This window comes from Artemia franciscana, chromosome 12 (genome assembly GCF_032884065.1).
Source record: "Artemia franciscana chromosome 12, ASM3288406v1, whole genome shotgun sequence".
NCBI classification, from domain to species: Eukaryota; Metazoa; Arthropoda; class Branchiopoda; order Anostraca; family Artemiidae; genus Artemia; species Artemia franciscana.
Window position 1 is genome coordinate 32,919,840 of NC_088874.1, and position 20,614 is coordinate 32,940,453.

Here is a 20,614-nt window from a genome sequence, read left to right on the forward strand (position 1 = left end):
ACCGACAGAAAACTTAAAAAATATCTTAGAAAAACGATACTTTAAGGCATTGCTTTATGTTTATTCTAGGTCTTTGAATTCAAGTTTTGAGTAGGGACTAAGGAATGAATCATAAAACCGAGCAGATTGAATAAGATTTAAAAACACAATGTTATTTTTCTTGAGGGGGGGGAAGCTAAAGTACCCCCCCATGGGTGCGCGCCTAGGTGCAACGATGTGTTTCCCTTTGAAAAGATGTATTCAAGAGTCTATGTCGTACGAAATATATTTTATCATCTTCAAAATTACACAGCACATAACAATCGCTACCATATTTAGGAATATACAATATACAAAATATGTACATAACCATATCACTGGGGAAGCTGTATACATCAAAAGAAAGAAAAACTTAATGGCGCATTTGTACTAAGAATTGCTAATATGGAAATGCAGTATACAAATTTCGGAATGAAAAAAAATATATACATAATAAATTATGACACAAACAAATTCATACAATAAAACATAACTAATACGTCCCTGAAAATTCAATGAGCTTAGATAAATCTAGGGAATTGGTTGGTAAGAATTCGTTCGGACCTTGGACTTAGCTTGACTATAGGTCAACTACAGTCAGCTCAACGCGTTTTACCCACCTTAGTTACAACTACTCGATCAGCTAACCCTCCAAAGGTAGTGGAGTTTTCATAAGTCCTGTCACTGAGCAGATTCAGCACGTAGTCACTTATAAATTTTTGGAATTTCACTTATTGATTATAGACTTTTTTATAGATTATAAATATTTTATAGACAACAGACTTTTTCGTATAGATTATAGGACCTAGGCCATTTAAGGGAAACTCCAGTTAAATTTCTTTGAAACTTCGCCTAATCTGATAATTGACTTTCTTACAAGAAGCAAACTTTCGATGTTCAAACCTTTTCAAATCTGAATTACGTTTGAATTGACTGTAGTCAAGTCAACCACAGTCAACTAATGCAGTTCAGGGTCTGAACGCACTCTAAAAAGAAACATGTCTTCACTTATCTAATCAGAGCTGGATCATCAAATAGACTAAGTTAAGCCGCACCATAAGTGGGCTCCGAAATGAAACGGTGAAAACAGCGGGTACACAGGAATCAGAATTCTCAGTTGCTAAACATGCAAGATTTAAGGCAGTTATTGAAAGAGAAACCAACATTTGGACCAAGACAAAGAGGTTCACCAGGTCAGGGAATTTCAGTAGAAAAAAAAATATAAAAGAATTTAATTTTCATACATACAAGGCGAAATTTCCACAACAGCGTCTCCTGTCTCCCACTCCGAGAGCGGTGACAACGGTAAAAGTAGTTTGGATTAGACTTTGTGATTTCGTTCTTCATAGACGACGAAGAATGAACAATCATATAGAACCTCTTTAAATTGGCTAACACCTAATTTGTTGTTGTTTCAATAACAAATTATTAAGTCAGCATAGACAATAGAACAAGTAAATTGAAATCACCGGTAAATGATGGTATTTTCTATTGCTTCTTATTTAGCCAAAAATATTAATTTGTAAGTATTGGTAATTGAATTTTTAATCTTATATATTGTTTAATGTGTCTTTTACAAGGTACCAGCTATAAAATTGAGCAACAAGTATGGATATATTTAAATTCAAAGTAAAAAACAGCTTGAAAAAAAAAATATATTTTTGGATTCTCAAATTTTCGAGAAATTCTATAGATAAGCACTTATACAACATTGACAAAATAGTAGGCCTACTGAAAACCATTGCTAGATCGCAATTGATGATCATTGGCTATTCCTCTCCTTTTTTACATTGCGAAACAGATATTGGCACTTCTTATTGAGGAGGTGTAACAGTAAGTTTCAAATCCCCCCCCCAAAAAAATGAGGAAAATATAAATTCTCAGTTGCTAAAAAATATATCAGAAATAAAGCTTAGAGCTAGAAATAAGAGCATTTATTTTTTTTTCAAGTTTGATGCCTAGGTTCAAAATCAACAGCTTCATAATAATATCAAAAATCTGAAAAACATTTTAAATTTTGTCGCTCTCGCGTAGAGTTTATATTGCACAACAAAATCACCTTTGAATGAAAAGAGCCGATCTTTTAACTAAAAGTACTCAGAAAATGTAATCAAGTTTGCACAAGCATCAATTCACGAAAATGTACGAGGGAGGGCTATTTACAGTTATTTTCAGCGAAAAAACTAAAAATATGTTTTTCAATGAAAATACTCCAAAAGAGTATTTTTCAAGATTTAGGGAGAGGGTATAGTAAACCTAGGTAGAAGGTGAGGTTCCCCTCCCCCCTCAAATTGATCTAATTACTATGTTCGGTTAGTTAGGTTATTAGTCAATTTAGATAAGTAGATTAGTCATTAACCATGATACTTTATTGGATTATGGGCCTGACAAAGTGGATTTGAACAACACGTAAGCTTCTGAAGCCGAAATATCCTTAGCACTGGTTGTTTAAAGTATGAAAAGATCATTTTTTCAAAAAAAAAAAAATTTCCTCCTCATTCGATCTATATTCATTTTTTTGCTTGTTTAAGATAAAAGACAAAATATTCTCTCAAGTTTATAATGCCATGTCGATAAGCAATAAAAATAGATTCAAAGATTAAAAAAAAAAGAAACAAGAATAAAAACAAATTGTTTAAATTTTTTTGTATTGAAACTACGTCAATTCATAAATTTTAACAATTTATTAATCTAGTCTGTAGTAAAGTAGTTGATATTTCGAAAGGACTAAAATTAATAAACTTCAATAAACCGAAGTCATTAAAAAAAAAAAAAAAAAAATCTTATTTATAAGGACTTGGAGCAATATAATAACACAACATTAAATGTCCAATCATTTTTTTGCGTATGGATTTATTATTCTGGTGTATGAACAAGCAACATATATTTTGAAAAAAAGCAGAAATCACAACTTCACGCATAATTTTCATTGAAAATGTATTTCAATCTAGTTTTGTTGAGGTTTTAAGTTGGGATGCTATAAATCAAAATAATAATCACAAAAGTAATCCCATTTTGATTCTCTATCATTTTACTTCGGATCAACAAATCCCTACAAATTAACAATTCAAATATCCATTTTATCAAAAAAAATCATCCTATAAGAATACACTTTAATCTACATTCATTGATTTTTATTGACGTAACATTATAGATCTAAACAATTGCTCAGAAAATGTTCCAACGTTCGATTTTTCATTGTTTATCTTTTCCACTTTAATTTATAATTCTGGTCTATATTAGAATTATCATTAGGTTGTGCAACCAAGTAATAACAGTTTTGAAAACCCTAAAAATTATTAATGCATATATAATTTTTAGCAAGACAATGACGTTCATTAAAAAATACCTTTCAATCTAATTTTAGCAACAAGAAACTATAAATTTTAACAATAGAACCTAAAAAGTTAAAAAAAAAATTACTTTCCATTACTTCCATAGTAAAACAAAGCCATTCATAAAAAATATAATTCCATATAAATTTATTGAATTTTATTAATGGAACACTATAAATTTAAACAATTTTGGACAAAATATTCCATTATTTATTTTCCATCTTTGCACCTCAGTTTATTATTCTGGTCTATTTTCCATAGGTATTTAAAAATTCATTTTAAATGGAAAAATTATTTCGCGATTTACATAGAAAATGATACATAAAATAACGTCAATTAATTACAAACTCTAACGAGATAAAATTATGCACATCAGGTGAACCAAAAAGAAAGCACAACGAAAAAAGCAAAAGGCAACAACAAATATTCCTTTTAAATTTACAAAATTTGAAAGGAAAATTGTACAAACTACGAATAGTCAAGTTCTTCGTTCGTTTTTAATTGACAGCTTATAACTGACTTAACAAAAATGGCTTCTTAAATAATTGGCACTATTGATCACTCAAATATCAAATAGATATTATCATACAGTTGTTTCACTTCTATTTCCCTTAATTGGGGTCAGAGGTTGTAGTTCCCTTTGTAAGTCATTGTAATATTCATGTTCTAATTCTTCTTCTGGAGACTTCGGATTCTTTCCAAAGGTTCCAGAAGGTAACTGATATGGGCTTGTCACAGGTATCCCTAAAGTAGCCCCACCTCCTACATTAATACTACCAGGTCCACTGCTATAGACTGACTTGGTCGAGGAAGGTCCACTAAAAGCTCCACTAATACTGGCAGATACACTAAAGGGTCCATTCAGGCTACCTGGCCCACTGGCACTACCCGGCCGCATGTATCTATCACCGCTTATACTACTTGGGCCGCTCATGGGTTTAAGGACAACTGAACTAGGAGAAATTGGAGGTTGTGAAGAGCCATATGGAGAATGTGGAGCCGGCCCATAAGGAGACGAGGGAGGATATATGAAAGACCCCGGGCTAAACGGAGAAGATGGGTATCTCTCTGCTTCAGCCTTTGACATGATATGGTATTCAGGATTGTCCATACCCAGCACAGGTCGACGTTGTTGTTTGTACGTTTCACTTTCGCTTTCTGGAAGAAAAGAAGGCTTAAATTCTAGGATTAAGGCCTTTTTCAATAAAAAAATCTTTGGGAATGTGTTTCAAAATGTTTGCGTATCTAAATTCTATAAGTAAGGCATAAGCAAACAGTGTCATATGCTGGAAGGATATGAAGATTATAAAAGTGTGACAACACTGCACGTAACTCATTAGGCTTTGAAATTGGATGGAACATCATCATTATGACTAAAAACATAAGTACAAAAATAAACACGAAAACAAAAAACCTAAAATAAGACACAAATTATTTACCAGCTCCTGAGTTTTTATTCCTGCGAAATTGCCCAAAGAGAAAACAGTAACAAAATAGCAAAAATGAAACTAATTAAAAATAAACTAACAAAATACAGAAAGAATTCTCTAAAACAAGACTTCTTTTCGCAGAGCTTCAATTCTCACAACACCACCCTCAGTTCACGCACAAAAACACGAACTGCCACTTCGAGACCTCGGTTTACCCCCTCCCCCCTTCAGATCAAATTTAGTTTATTCAAAATCTGATCAAAATAAAATAATCATTTATCAAACAGTTCGTGGTAACGAACTGTAAGAAAGGAGCGAGGTGGCTCAATAGTAACTGAAACTAAAAAAACGCGATTTTGATAGCAATAGATACATTAAAAGAATTGGATTTTTATTCTGATTTCAAATATATAAGTTTCATCAAATTTAGTTACGCCGATTTACAGTTACGAGCCTGAAAACATTTGAATCTTAATGAAAATTACATCATCAGATTCAACGTATTAGTGAGCCATACTCTACTGAATGTATCAGTGAAGCTCCTATCTGCAAAAATGTGGAGTTTTATTTTTTGCCAGAAGAAAGATTACGGATGCGTGTTTATTTGTTTTTTTTCTAGGGGTGATCTTATCGACCCAGTGATCTTAGGGTATCGTGAAAGAGCTCATACGAACGGAAATTAAAAGTTCTAGTACCCTTATTAAGTGACCAAAAAATTGGAGGGCAACTGGGCACCTCCCATGCTCATTTTTCATTTTTCAATTCCACAAAATGTGGAATTTTGTATTTTTTGCCAGAAGGCAGATCATGGATGCGTATTTTGCTTCCGTTTAAATTTTAAAAGTTTCGTACTGTTTTAAAAATAGAGTTAAGAGAAAGAGTCAAACCTTAGCGTAAAGAGCGAGGCGTTGAGGAGGAAAAGTCCCCTTCATATACGGAGTAATTTCTGTCCGTTTTAAGTTTTAATGTGGCTCCTTGCTTTCATTTAAAAAAACTTGTTTTTTTATTTAATAAAGTTAAAGACTGAAGCGTAAAGGGTTTCATATCATAATACCAAAAATAAACTAAGCAATAAAAAAAATCCTCTAAACAAAACGTCAACTCAATTAATCAGCATTAGTTTTTACGATTTCTGTTCCTGTAATATTACTGAGTGAAAAATCATTAAACTCACGCCAGATCACTGAGAGCCGCAACGCTGTGTTTGGAGTAGTTACTAGGCTATGAAAATGAGATTTAAAATATTCATAAAGACCAATAAAAAAAGAAAATGGTCGATTCACAGGTGGTTTTATATCTTATTAATGGGATTGCGCAAACCAAGGCTGTGTCCAGGTGGGGGGGGGGGACCGGCAATAACCATCCCCTCCCGAAATGTTTTTCTGGCTCTTAAAAACGTAACAAAACGCATATAAACAAATTTTTGATGCGTTTTCAAAGTTTTTTCGCCCTCCCCCCACCCCGGAACAAAATAATGTATACGGCCTTGGAACTAACTCAAGAATAGATTCCAGCAGTGGAATTTTGAAAATATTGTAAGAAGAGAAACTATCGAAAGAAAAAGCAGATGTATAAAAAGAGGCAGTGTCTCAGATGACTTCTTTGGAACCTTTGTTGTAAAGCCCATTCTACTGGGGATTTTCTCTAAGTGCTATCCCTTGGAATGTTGATAAGATAGATCAAAACCCGTCAAAATAGTAAAATTAAAATATTTTAAATTTTGAAGTTCGTAACATTTTGGATGAGTGACTGTCTCAACAGTTTCCTAAGATTTTGTTGTCTTGATAAAAAAAAAAACAAAAAAAACTTGCATAATTTTGACATGAAATCAAATAGCAATCTACATTACTTACACTATACTATATTTCACTATCACTCTATTACTATATTTCACTAGGAGGCTCAGCTGATGTTTTTTCTAAAAATGTGAATGGCAAACCTTAGAATTTGTAATTTGGCTAATTATACCTTAAAACTCTCAAAAAAGTAAATAAGTTTAAAATATTCCTTAAATTGTGATAAAATTTAGTAATAAGGACTAGACATTCACCTGTTGGCAAAATAGAACATCGCTGAAAAAATTTCAGCGACCCTAATCTTCGTGTTCGATTCAAAGATACGTGTTCCTTGTAACTCCTGCTTATTATTGCTACTTTTTTTATTCGTTACTTTTTGTGTTAAACAAATTAATCTACATTTTCTATTTACTTTTTCTATAGAATTTTAGCCACCAGCGTCAAATGTAAACCGAGAAAATTACCTGATATCTTCCCATCTCCAATTAGGTCCATGTAACCATTTTGAGCTGTGGCCGAAAGGGGAGGCTGTTGAGAGCCACTTGGAGATGGCATGAGGTAGTCATCTTCGTCTACTGGAAGGTTTAAAACTTCTCCTCCCACTTTGGCCACACTTTTGCATAAACCTCCCTTTCTTAAAAAGTTGGGAGGAGGAGGGTATAAGAAATGACGCCCATCGACTTTCTCAGCGTCTGTAATGAGTAGATTAATTTATTGGGCTGAAAAGGTCAAAAATAAAAAATAAAAGCCAACGATAGAAACAGAGAAAAATATGAAAGCTTAAAGAAGGCGACAAAACAAGAACAAGTAAAAAAAGCACAGTAGATAGCAGAGAATAACAGACACAAAGATAAAAGAACTAGTTAAAATGATTAATTTTGATAAAGATTTTATCAGATTTTTTATTCTGGTTCATAAAAAAGAATCCATTACACTTTTTTCTTTTTCGCGTGTTGTCCAACAAGCTCTTTGGCTAAAAAATTCTAAAAATCTCACAGATATAATAATCATGGCGAAATTAATGAATGGGCTTCATTTTCGTAGCTGGGCTGTAACTACCCTCTTATTTTTTGTGTGGGTACTTTTGAGCTCCTTTGCAAGCATTGAGGGGCTCAACATGTAGACTAAAATACCCTGAAGAGCTTCAGTACCATAATTAATTATTGGGGTTCATTTTCGAAGCTGGGCTGTAACCGCCCTCTTATTTTTGGTGTGGGTACTTTTGAGTACCCACGTATTATCAAGTATTAAGGGATTAAGGGGCTCAACATGTTGATTGAAATACCCTGAAGAGCTTCAGTACCAAAACACCATCAATGATAGTGGTCTAGTGGTCTAGGCCAAGGCTACTTCACTCAAAGATATGCCGTTTTTGGGTAGCAGAAAAATTCGTCATCCGGGTAAAATAATGTTTCATACCATAAACATTTTTTTCAAGTCCATTACATTTTTCTCTTTTTTTCCTGTACCTTGACTTTATTCTTGACAGGTTATAAATTAATAATGATAATAAATATCATTTTAGGATAAGATTGTCTAGTCGTGAATCTTGAGGCTCCGGTAATTTCGGTGCAATGAATTGAAATGTTTCGGAAAAGTTGGATTTACATTCCAATTCTTCAAATAAAACCAGCCCCGTCGATTGGTTTAGCCGGTGGTGTCCTACCTTATTTGGTCTCAGATTTCTTTTTTTTGTGTTGCCTTGTTTTTTAAAGCCTTATATCCTCTTTTCTTGCTCACGAGAAATTTTGTGAAATATTCAATATCATTTTGTCATTCATTAGACACAAAATATATTATTTATGTTTTATATTATACTATTTAACATTTTTTTCTTGTCGAAAATAAATCAATAATAGCGGTAGCAGTAATAATCATTTTAGGAAACCTTGATCCAAAACCACTTTGCTGATGTATTTCCTAGGCCAAATAAAGCAGAAAGAAAACCTACAGTATTCCATGCACAGCAGTAGAGTTTTTGACAAAATTAGAGATCCCTTATACTTTCCAGACGTTTCCTATAATATTCCATGCACATTAGTAGAGTTCTTGACAAAATTAGAGATCCCTTACACCTTCTAGATATTTCCAGACATTTTGGAAGATAAAGTAGAATCATTAATTTTGATGCATAATTACGAATTAAAAATTATACGAATTAAAGAATTATATATTAATCTTATCAGTTGTTCAAATTTTCTTTGAAATTTTCAGTTTTTTTATAGGGTACTCATACATCATCATATAATTTTGATGCACAATTACTTTTGGATCCAGTAATCAGAATAATACTAAGTGAAATTTTTCCTTTTCATAATGTCTTATCTTATTTAGGTTCTAAGACTTTTAGAAATTTCTCTTTTTCTAAAAAGCAATATGTCCTACAGTAATAGTTGTAAATTGGAACCACACCTAAAGGTGTTTAAATGACCACATCTAAGGGTGTTTAATCCCAAAGAATTGTAGATTAATCTTAGCAGTTGTTCAAATTTTATTTGAAATTTTCCAGTTTTTTACTGGACCTTATTAAACATTTTACCTTATTAAAAAACTGGAAAATTTCAAATAAAATTTGAACAACTTTGCTAGCTATTTTCCAGAGAAATTGCCTAAGGGCTGTTTTGGGTACCCGACTGAATGACCGCATCTCAAACAGAAATACGTGGTTCCATCTCGCTTTCTAGGGTTATAATGAGAGAAAGGGTGAGATGAAATAACTTTTGAGAAGTTTTACTGCTGATGATGAACACTGTATATGTGTTCGAAATATCCAGTTAAATTTTATATCTGTTCACTGTCAATAAAAAGGTTTCATCCCTATTTTGAACTGTTTTACTTTCGTCATGGAAAGGCAGTGTGGTCTTCGAAGTTATCTAAATAATGGGGGTATTATCAAACAAATACTAAAAAAAACTTGAGATAATAAAAAATTTATAATAATGAATGAGTTATAGTCGAATTATAATAATATTAACTAACTAATAAAAATAATATATATAAAAGCGACGAATCAGAAGCTTATAGGATGTGCATATAGCAGATTCAATTTACGAAACATAGATATTGAATGACGCAAAATAAAAATTAATTAAAACAATTTTATCAGCCTATCGGGGGAGGAATCTATTACCCCGTGTCTCATTTGGGTGTTATCTTCCCTATGCTGTCATACAAGACGTATCCAAGGGATAAGTTCTAAAAAGAGATTACTTTCAAAAGCTTTGGCCACCCACCCTTTCCTAACAAAAATAGTGAGAGGAAGTTTCTCTTTTAGACAAATTTCCCAGGGGAATCTATTTGATTTTTACAAGCTTCGCTTCTATAAAAGTCAGTTCAGTTCACATTTAACCAAAAGAGGTGCAGAAGACGAATGCAGCATGCAATTTTACCTGAACCAGCAATTGGATCACCAATGTACCGCATGCTTGGGACACTATCCCTAAACCTTTGAGCCCTTCTATGCCTATCTTGTAGCGTGCTGCTAAAAGTACCGGTCATAGGTCCTGGAGATTCTGGAAAAGCGGAACTAAAATCACTTCCAGCAATAGACGGTGCTTTCTTCGTAGGGGTATTAGGGGGAGGGGTCTCCGAAGAATTTGTAGTCATTGTCGTTGTGCTACTCAGTGGTTGACGAGCTTTCGGGGTTAGATACTCTTCCGCGTCCATAATAATCTCAGGTCCGTCCATAGCTGAAGACAGGTTTCGAATAAGTTCTTTCTCGTCCTATAAAATATAAATAGTACTTAGTCTTCAAGTACTTATTGGCCTAGATTTTGGGAAGGATTTAATTCCGAACTAGTTCATATATGTCTCGTTGATTGATGATTAGATTATTTTTCCTCTGGAACTCTATGAGGGGTGAGTACAAGTGAGTCTTAGGCACATTTTTATGACAAGTACAGCGTTGGCTCCAGGCTTTTCACGCTAGTGATTATTTTTACTTTTGTGATTTTTCGTAACCACTTGGCAATGATTTTCCATCTAGTTTTTTTTGTGATTTTTGCATAATTTAATTGCTTTTTTGTTTGTTAAGATTTTTTTCTTCTAGATAATTAATTTTTCAAATGTGTTTTAAGTTTCAGAAATCAGAAGTTAAATTTGAGCCCCCCCCCCCCCAAAAAAAAAATCTCGATATTATTTTGTTTCAGGCGGATTTTCGGTCAAGAGGAAAATACACAAGCTAATTTTGCATGGACTAATTCATAAGGCCGCCTTCCACCTTCCTAATTTCATTATTTTATTTTTTTGTGTTTTCTGTTATTTGTTATATTATTCACCTATCATATTGTATTCTTTTTTAAATTCCTTCCCGCTAAAATATAAGCATGTGTACATGATTTGGCCTTTCATGTGACTTTTTAGGTTTTCTGAGAAAACACCTATGAATATAAAGAAAAATCTTAACTTAAAATATCTCTGATCAATATGGAGACTTCTTTATGCAACGACAACTTTCAGAGCTAATTATCAATGTATTTTATTTTAATCCAAATAATTGGATCGATCTTACAATTCACAGAAACAACAAGTAGATGTAAGGATAATCATTTGTAATAATATGTAGCAAGGTAGAAACAAAAAATCATAAAAGATAGTAAAAAAAATAATAAAATAAAATAAAAGGTAAAAACAGCATTGAAATTAAAAATAGACAAGCTTAATCGATTTCGGAATGTAAAGTTCTTTTCGATTAAGCTTTTTCAGGTTTACTAGTCTAAGGGTGCGCTAGAGATTGGAATCCATCTTTTGAGATTCCACACAAGTCTGTTTATAGCTTCTCTTCTAGTTTTTATTCTTTTTTTTCCTCCACTTTTTCTCTGGTTCTCATATGCTTTGGTCTGATTCAGGCAAAACAAATCCGATAAAAGTTTGTGTCCATCTTCTACAATTCTATTGAACTGTTTTTTATCTTCTCTTCATTTTTTATTATTTTTCCTCATCTGCGCTGGAGTTTGTTTCAGACTAAATGCGTATTAACAGCGTTAACAAAGGTCTTATCGTTATATGGTATACCAGAAAAATACATCAAAGTGATTTGATCTATGTACGAGAATAATACTGCTGCGGTTAAGGTAGGAAATGAGGTTAGCAACTGGTTTTGTATTAAATCAGGAGTTAAGCAGGGTTGTGTTCTATCCCCCTTTATATGGATCATTTTGATGGACTTCGTCTTAAGGAGCACAGGAAAGGCAATTGGAGACCATGGAATCAAATGGGGAGGAAGAACGCTCCTGGACTTAGATTATGCTGATGATTTAAGCATATTAGATGAAAGTGTGAGCAAAATGAATGAATTTTTAGAGGTTTTACGAGTTCAGGGTGCTAAAATAAGCTTGAAAATTAATTTTAAGAAGACTAAGTCACTAAGGCTAGGAATAAGTGAAGATGAACAGGTGACATTAGGTAACGAAAAGATTGATCCGGTTGGGAGCTTCAGATACCTTGGTAGTATTATTAGTAAAGATGGTGGGAGCAGTGAAGATGTTAAAAGTAGAATAGCTAAAGCTCAGGGTGTTTTTTCACAGTTAAAAAAAGTTTGGAAGAATAGAAAGATAAGCCTACAAACCAAGATTAGAATATTGGAAGCTACAGTGATGACAGAGGTCAAATATGGCTCTGAAGCATGGGCACTCCGAAAAGCAGATGAAAATTTACTAGATGTTTTCCAGAGAAATAGCCTACGGATTGTTCTGGGTACCCGGCTGACTGACCGTATTTCAAACAGTAGGTTGTACGAAAAGTGTGGTTCAATCCGGCTTTCTGGGGCTATAATGAAAGAAAGGTTGAGATGGCTAGGCCACGTTCAACGGATGAAGGATGACAGATTACCGAAGATTGTCCTTTTTGGTCAACAGTCTGGGGCTACACGGAAAGCAGGTCGTCCTTGTCTGGGTTGGGAGGATGTCATAAATAAAGATTTAAAGGAAATGGGAACTTCCTGGGAGGGTGTAAAGAGGGAGGCTTTAAATAGATTAGGTTGGAGGAGGAGCGTGCGTAGCTGTTTTGGCCTTAGGCGGCTTGGTGCTGCAGTGAGTTATTAGTAGTAGTAGTAGTAGTAGTAGTAGTAGTAAATGCGTATGGTTCTTATCTTTTCTGGTCATTGGCCTCAGAAACATTTACTTGCTAAAAATAAAATTTGGTTTATTTTAGCTTTACAAATGATTTATTTGATTGTTTAAAACTTAAAAGGTCCTTATTCAGCTTGCTTCTAAAAGTATCCAATAAAGGTTTGAATTTGTCTTTGCAATTCCATGCAACTACTTACATTAGGGTCAATCCATGAAAATTTAGGAAGAGGGTTAAAATGTAGTTTTTAAAATCTTGAGGGGCGGCAAGTTTGTCATTTTTTACAATGAAAATACGAACACATTTTTAAATAAAAGTAGTTCAAGAAAGGCATTTTTCAAAACAAAGGAGGGGGGTCTAGGGGACACACACTTCATCTCCTCCCTCCCAATTGACGACACTGACTGCAAACTATTTTTAAATAAATCTATCTTTTGCAATTCCGTACAACTACCAGCCAAGAAAGTTTTTTTTCTGTTACTTTCACATAGATGAACAATTTGTAAATACACACTTGCTTTTAATCTCGTGTATAATTATTATAAATATTATTTCATATTAGCTATTGACCTCCATACAAGAAGGGATTAGTTGACCAATTCAATAAGGAAAAACATTACCTTTAACACGGAAAAATTAGAAAACGAAAATAAAGATTTAAGATTGTGAAATGCAGTTTGATTGGTAAACAAAACACACCTAAAATCTCAATCTATTCAGCATAGTTTCTGGCGGTCTTGCGAAAGGTTGTATTGTGCCGGCTAATTAAAGACAGTTAAGTAATTTGAGAACGTTACGCAATTATTTCCGTTTTTTTTATTTCTGCTAAGGTCCATTTATTAGCCCTATCGGCCTCAAGCCCTATCAGCATTCCCAGAGAACCATCGATCCGTTGGTATGTCGACGCCTCCATAGTCTTAGTTGAACAAAGACAAGTTTAGATACAAGGTTATTCGGTATTACAAAAAAAAGGCTTACCCGTTGCATGTTGCTGCGATCCCAACGAAAAAATCCAAGGATAGTTCCCCAACGGATATGCCCTCCTCCCTGGAAAATGCTTCCCCTCACATTAATAGCGATCGTATTTTTAAACTAAAAATATTTGAAAAATTCTCCTTTGAGGCAATAGTCCACTCGGAAAATTCTCCCCCAGAAAAGCTACCTGCAAAATATTCCCCGTGGAAAATTTAACTTCGTTTATGGAATAAAATAAAAAAATCGAAAAAACACGATAATAAACTGAATCAATAAACTGTAAACTTTGGTGAAAATCTGTAAGTTTTTCCGTGTAATAAGCAGAGGTGAATTGTCAAGTTATGTCAAATACCTATTTCCTAGATGACAATATCAATATTCTAAATTCTGCATATTTAAAGTAATTCCTCTTCCGTAATAGATTCCAAAGTTGAGTTGTAAACTAATAGTTGTAAAGTTGAGAGGTTAAAAGTAGGACAGTTCCCACCATATTCCGGGCTTCCGTGTCCTAAGTCAGCTGGTTATAAGCGACCAGTTAATATTGATTGAGTCAGTTCTGTCTGACTCTGTTTGTCATCGTCGCATGTACATTTATTGTTCCAACTGTATGATATGTATAATAACCATTATGTACTTTAAACACAAGCTTTATGAGAGTTCGATACCCTAGACATCCTCCACCGGTCGAACTACATATTGATGGCCAACGGTACCATAAGACTCCAAAAGAGAGAGAACAGAGAAGATCACACTTTACACAACACGGACATTGATTTTTTATTTATTTTTTTCACTCATGCTATCCATAATAGAATTAATCCCACCCTGAATAAAGTTGTCGAAATTCGAGGAAAATTTTTGTTCGTTTTAAGTTTTAACTTAAAGTTCGTTCTTCACTTCCGTATGAAAAACTTGTTTTCTAAATCAATACTCGATAGATCCAAGTCATTATAATAATAGCAGAGAAAGATGCTAGGCGGATATCTGTCAAATTTTGCGACCCTTCGGCCTTAGTTGTTGCGAAAATCATTGATTTAAATCAATCTTACAACATATAAAACCAAGAAGCAGAGGTTGTCCATAGCGTGGAAAAACACTTAATTAACACAACTTGAAACCCGACAAAAAAGAAGAGATTGATTGAAAAGCTGACACAAAAATGTTTGGGGTGTTTTTTCTTTTAATCTAAAAAATAGATTAATTTCGTTTTGTTGATGGTATTAGAGGAAATATATTCAGAGTTGAATAGTATTTTGACGACATTAATATTAATGCAAAAAATACGAAATGGAAATAAACAGCAAGAAGGTATTACCTGTGGGGAATATGAGGGTAACCTCATCAGCTTGTCCCCGGGAATAACAAGATATCTCCCAGGGTCCCTGGCCATTTTGGCAAATTCTTCTGCAAGCTCTTTAAAAGATGGTCGACTCTCTGCGTCCAACATCCAGCATTTCACCATAAGCATGTAAACATCAATGGTGCAAATTGGAGGTTGCACAAGCCGTTCACCACGCTCAAGGAGGTCGGGAACTTCTCTAGCACTGTACTGCTCATAGGGACGGCAACCATAAGTCAGAACTTCCCATACTGTAACTCCTTAAAAAGAGGAAATAAATAAATATAATGGATTTTATACAACATCCAGACACATAGGTATATGTGACTACCTGAAGAAGGATTCGGCCTATAAAAGGTGATTAGAATATGGTTCAATTAGGGACTGCACAACTATCTGGAACTGTCTTCTTAAAGGGTCTCTATTTCGCCAAATTCAATTGATAGCACCAATTTAATTGGGTGAAATAACGAAGAAAAAGTATCTTGGACAATCTAAAATACGAAGTGCCAAGAAACTTGCACAGATCTTTGAGAGTCCGAACCACTGATTGGACACGTTAGGCACCCTTGGCGTGTTTTATACCATGAAATATAGTGAAAAAAGAAGAAAATGAATAAGCGCCTTTTATTAAGGCCGTGATTAAGTGAACTTGAAAACATCGAGCTTCAAAATTGAAGTTAGGGTAGCCTTCTGTCTTTCATTTCTCTAGAGACCGTCGATTGTCAAAAACCCTTCAAATAGCACTTATTTATTGGTGGAAATAGCAGTTTAATTACACCAGCTTGTCAATCTAGTCTCTAGGGTGATCTGAAAGGATTCTTTCTGGCAAAAAACTTGTAAATATTTCAGGTAGCTGAAAATATTCTATGGGATTGTTCGAAAATAGGAAAATACATCGAAAAATGGTTGCAATGATTTTACATGTTATTGTCTTCTGCTCATGATAGTACCGATTTTGTTCTAAAAGCAATATCCTTCATAGAGTACACTTGAGAAACAGAGCTAGACATTTTCTGAGATTTCTAAGCAATTAGAGGAAATAGAGCAAAATCCTGGCAAACATTTTGTAGCATCTTCAAAAAGCTATGGCCTGGTATTAAATGTGGTATCTTCCGCCAATGAATACTTGAGTACTTTTTGAATATAAATTTTCAATTTTAACATGAGATTTTCGAGTTCCGTCAGTTCACTTAATCACGGCCTTAAGTGATAGTTTTCTGATCAAGGGCGTATCCAGAGGTAAGTGGGCTTACCCCCCCCCCAGCAGAAATTTTCGTCTAACTCATAAAAACGTAACAAAAATACATATAAACAAATTTTTAATGCACTTTTGAAGTTTGTTGATGCCTCTGAAAGTAATACCCCCCCCCCCGAACAAAAACCTTGGATAGGGTTTGATTCCAATCAAATGTATACTTACATGAACATACATACACAGGCAAAATAAAAATCTTGAAAATGATTGGGCATGTATTAATTAAAACCTAACGAGATAATTAGCCTAAAAATATTATTCATTTTAAGGAAGATTTGGGGTAGACACTTTTTAATTAATTATTGGTATCTATAGGGTTAAAAAGGTTGTGAAGCGATACTTTTTGACGATAAGGGATGAAATGAGAACAAACCGTGAAATGGTATTCGAAAGCATGGTGTTGGAATTACAATATCAGAATTTCAAATGTTTTGTTGTTGCTGTATATAGACCCTCATCGCATAATATCGATGAGTTTGATCTACTCTTAGATGAGCAACTCAGAGGCGTCATTTGGGGGGGGGGTCAGGGGTGGGCAAATGCCCACCCCACATTTTCCAGGGGGCCCAAGCTTCCATCACAAAGGACCCTTTTCTAGCCATAATTATCCATTATGTCCAACATAATCCGTTCTGTTCAAATGATTTGAACTAACTGCACGCCTATTAGCCAAAGAGCGTAATTACCTGACGACCCTTGGGGTAATTACGCTATTTGCTATTAACCGTTGTAAACTTTGAAAGTAGGTTAGATTCATAATAAAAGTCTTAAGTTCTGTCAAATGCCCCATGCCCACCCCAAGATTTGGCCCAAATGGCGCCTCTGGAGCAACTGGATAAGTCACCAGCTTCTACTAAGCCTTGTTTTTTTTGTTTTTTTTTTGTTTTTTTTTTGTGGCGATTCTAATTTAGATTTGAGAACAGTAGATAGTAATCACAAATTACATGAGTATCTAAACACTATGCTAGGGTATGGGCTCAAGTCGACTATTAATATATGTATTAGGGAGACAAATGACTCAACCTAGATTGATAATATTATTTTAAATACTGTTACTATGAATGACACTTCAGACCATTTTGGCATAAAGGTATCAGCATCTTTTAAAGAATTAGATTTTTAAAAAGCAAGTTTTTTCAAATGAAAGTAAGGAGCGACATTAAAACTTAAATTATTCCGTATATGAAAGGGGTTGTCCCCTCCTCAACGGCTAAAGTTTTGACTCTTTCTCACAGCTCTATTTTTTAGAACAATAAAAAACTTTAGGGTAAAGAGCGAGGCGTCGATGAGGGGACAACCCCTTTCATATGCGGAATACTTTTTGTTCGGTGTAAACTTTAATGTCGCTTATTACTTTCAGTTGAAAAAAGAAATATTTAATCTCTGAACGTTTTTGAATTAATGCATGTTTCGATTTTGGCTCAGGGTATACGACCAATTAAAGCGAAATTTGCATGTTTATTTTGTTTGGCTAAATGGCTTTCTCAGAGTTTCAATCGGACGATTTTGACAAAAAAAGGGTTGGGGAGGAGGTCTAGTCTCCCTCCCATTGTTGGTTACTTAAAAAGACAAATAGAGCTTTTTTATCAATGTTTTTATTAGTAGTAAATACCCGTAACAAACGAGTTAACTCACGTAACGAACGTCTACATTTGTATATTTTTATTGCGTCTATGAGGGGGTTCGCTCCCTCGTCAGTACCTCGTTCTTTACACTAAAGCTTGAATTTTGTTCCAATTCTACGATAGAAAAGAAACATTAGTTAGCCTAGATCTATATATGTGTAGTTAAATATAATCTCCTTGTCAGGTTTAGGAGAACTTTATCATGCATAATTCATGTATAAGTATTATTCCAATTTAGTTCCTAAGTGTTTCCTAGATTTATTTACTTCTGGTCATAAAATACACAATTATCCTACACGATTTACAAATAAAGTGAGGCAACCTCAAGTCGTTAGAACTAGATTTATATTTTGGGCCAAATTTTTGGAATAGTTTGCCCGAATTTTTGAAAAAAGTCACTAAATGTGTCTGATTTCCGCAGAGATCTCAAAACAGTTTGTCTCCAGTTACATAATTTTTGAAGAGAAGTTAAATTGAATTTCTTTCGCTCTCAAGTTCCCACAAAAAATATTTAATGGAAATAAATTGTCTAATTTTTGTTGGATGGAAACAGGGTTTGTATTGTTGTTTCGAAGGGTTGTTGTGACCAGGAGTAGGGCAAAAGTAGATTTATATTATTTTTTCCTTTTTCTTTTTCTTTCTTCTTATTTTTAATAGTATTCCTACGTTTAAGAGATTACTCCAAACAAGCGAAAGCTTACGGAAGGTTAATTGTTTAGTTGTATTGCTTTTTTTAGTGTTTTTTTATGCGTTTTGTTGTATATTTTCTTGGACAAACCCCGTTATATATATGTATATATATGTATATATATATATATATATATATATATATATATATATATATATATATATATATATATATATATATATATATATAATTGGAAAATTCCTCTAGAAAACATCGAGGATAATTCTTTGAGATCCATAGATTCTACCCAAACAGTTTGTGGTAACGAACTGTAAGTAAAGAGTGACTCAGCTCAATAATAACCAAATCTACAACAAATAACAATAGATCATCAAAATATTCAGCACATCAGAGAACCCAACTGTAGAGGGTTCAAGCTCCTGTACACAAAAATATGGAATTCTGCATTATTTTTTTTTTCAGAAGAAAGATCGGGGTTGATTGTTTATTCGTTTGTTGATTTTTTTTTCATGAGTAATCGTATCGAACCAGTGATTCTAGAAGATTGAAAGAGGGCCCATTTTATCGGAAATCGAAAGTTCTAGTGTCCTTACTAAGTGCCCAAAATATGGAGGGTAACTAGACCCCAACCCATGCGCTTTTTTCCCCAAAGGCATCTGTTCAAAATTTTGAGATAGCTGTTTGATTCAGTATAGTCGGAAGGTCCATTAACTAGGCTATGCTTTTGGGGATGACATAACTCCTTGAGTCCATAGTCCTTGGGGAAAGGACTGTAACTTACGTATTTTGTCCATTGTTCACATGTAGTTCCGTTAAATGGAAATACACGAAATCTGTTTGGAGGTTATTTTCTGTTTCGAGGGAGTTTTCTAAGAAGAGAATTTGCGATTTTTGCCGATTTTTTTTACAAACAAATTTGAGCTATATAGCCGCATATTAGGGGGCCGGGGTAAAGTACCTTTGTAATTTATATAGTTTGGTTAATAAAGAATTATATTTTCATCATATTTTCTGATATTTCATTAGGATTGAGCTTTAGAGAAACAGACCTGCTATATTTTGCAAATATATAGCCCAAATTTTTTTCTAAGGTATTTTATTTTAATCTTCATTAGGATTGGTATATGGCATTAGGATTGAGCGTCAGAGAAACATGTATGAAACATATTAGGTAGGGGACATTTTATACAAGTACCGAGAATTTGCATTAGGGGAGAGGGTATATCCTGGTGGGATTTGAAAAAAAACTGTCAGAAATTGAATAAAAAAACACATTTTTTAAACTGAAAGTAAGGAGCAACATTAAAACTAAAAACAAACGGAAATTATTCACTATATTAGGGCAGCTACTCCTATCTCGACCCACGCTCCTTACTAAAGTTTGAGTTTTTGTCACAACTCTTTAAGAAGGACTACTCACAAACAAGGCCCATTGAATTTAAATGAGAAGTATTTCTAAAAAAAAAAACGCAAAGAGCGAGAGTTGAGGAAGGGGCAGCCCCCTCAGATAAAGAATAATTTCGGCTCAATTTCAGCTTAATATTTCTCCTTATTTTAAGAATAAAAACTGTTTCCTTTTAATTTTAATAGAGCAATAAGAACATATAACATCAAAATAGAACAATATAATAATAAATAAGGACACATAATAACAAACAACAAGAACAAAAAAGAACATTAAGACCCATTCCCACTGAGATTTTGCTAAGATCAAGACTTAGCTAGCGTAATTTGAGCCAAGCAGATTTTCAGTTTTTCGATTGGTTGAAAAATTCTATGAAAATATCCAATTGGCTCTAATTAGCGCTAGCTACATCTCGGTATTAGTAAAATCTGAGTGTGAATGGGATTTGATTAGGTTTTGAACCGTGGCAAATGTAAAAATAGGAAGGAATTTAGCGTCTTTTTGAGACGCCAATCTGTAGTCATTCATTTGCAATTGACTTATCGATTACGTTAGTATGGTATTATATTGAGGCGTATTTCATTGCCGTCCATTATTCATGATGTCATGATAAGAATGTCCATTAACCTTATCAAGAAAAGAAATTTAAGTCTCGTTTTATCTATGACTGTTTATCTTTAAGTCTAAACCTCTACTATGTATCGACCATTCACAAAAA

General features: G+C 33.8%; 1 protein-coding gene across 4 annotated transcripts in view; it reads right to left on the reverse strand.

Annotated features, from left to right (window-relative positions):
- Positions 1–249: 249 nt before the first annotated feature.
- The window catches only part of LOC136034012 (epidermal growth factor receptor-like), a 180,266-nt gene continuing 159,901 nt past the window's right edge, over positions 250–20,614 (reverse strand). For 3 of the 4 annotated variants that reach the window (XM_065715062.1, XM_065715063.1, XM_065715060.1), the window contains 4 exons: positions 14,936–15,219; positions 9,969–10,302; positions 7,044–7,271; positions 250–4,511 (listed from right to left, as the gene is read on the reverse strand). In XM_065715062.1, coding sequence (XP_065571134.1) covers positions 3,937–4,511; positions 7,044–7,271; positions 9,969–10,302; positions 14,936–15,219 — 1,421 coding nt within the window. In that variant the 3' untranslated portion in view covers positions 250–3,936. The remainder of the gene's footprint in view (positions 4,512–7,043; positions 7,272–9,968; positions 10,303–14,935; positions 15,220–20,614) is intronic. The other variant, XM_065715061.1, reaches the window with a different exon arrangement.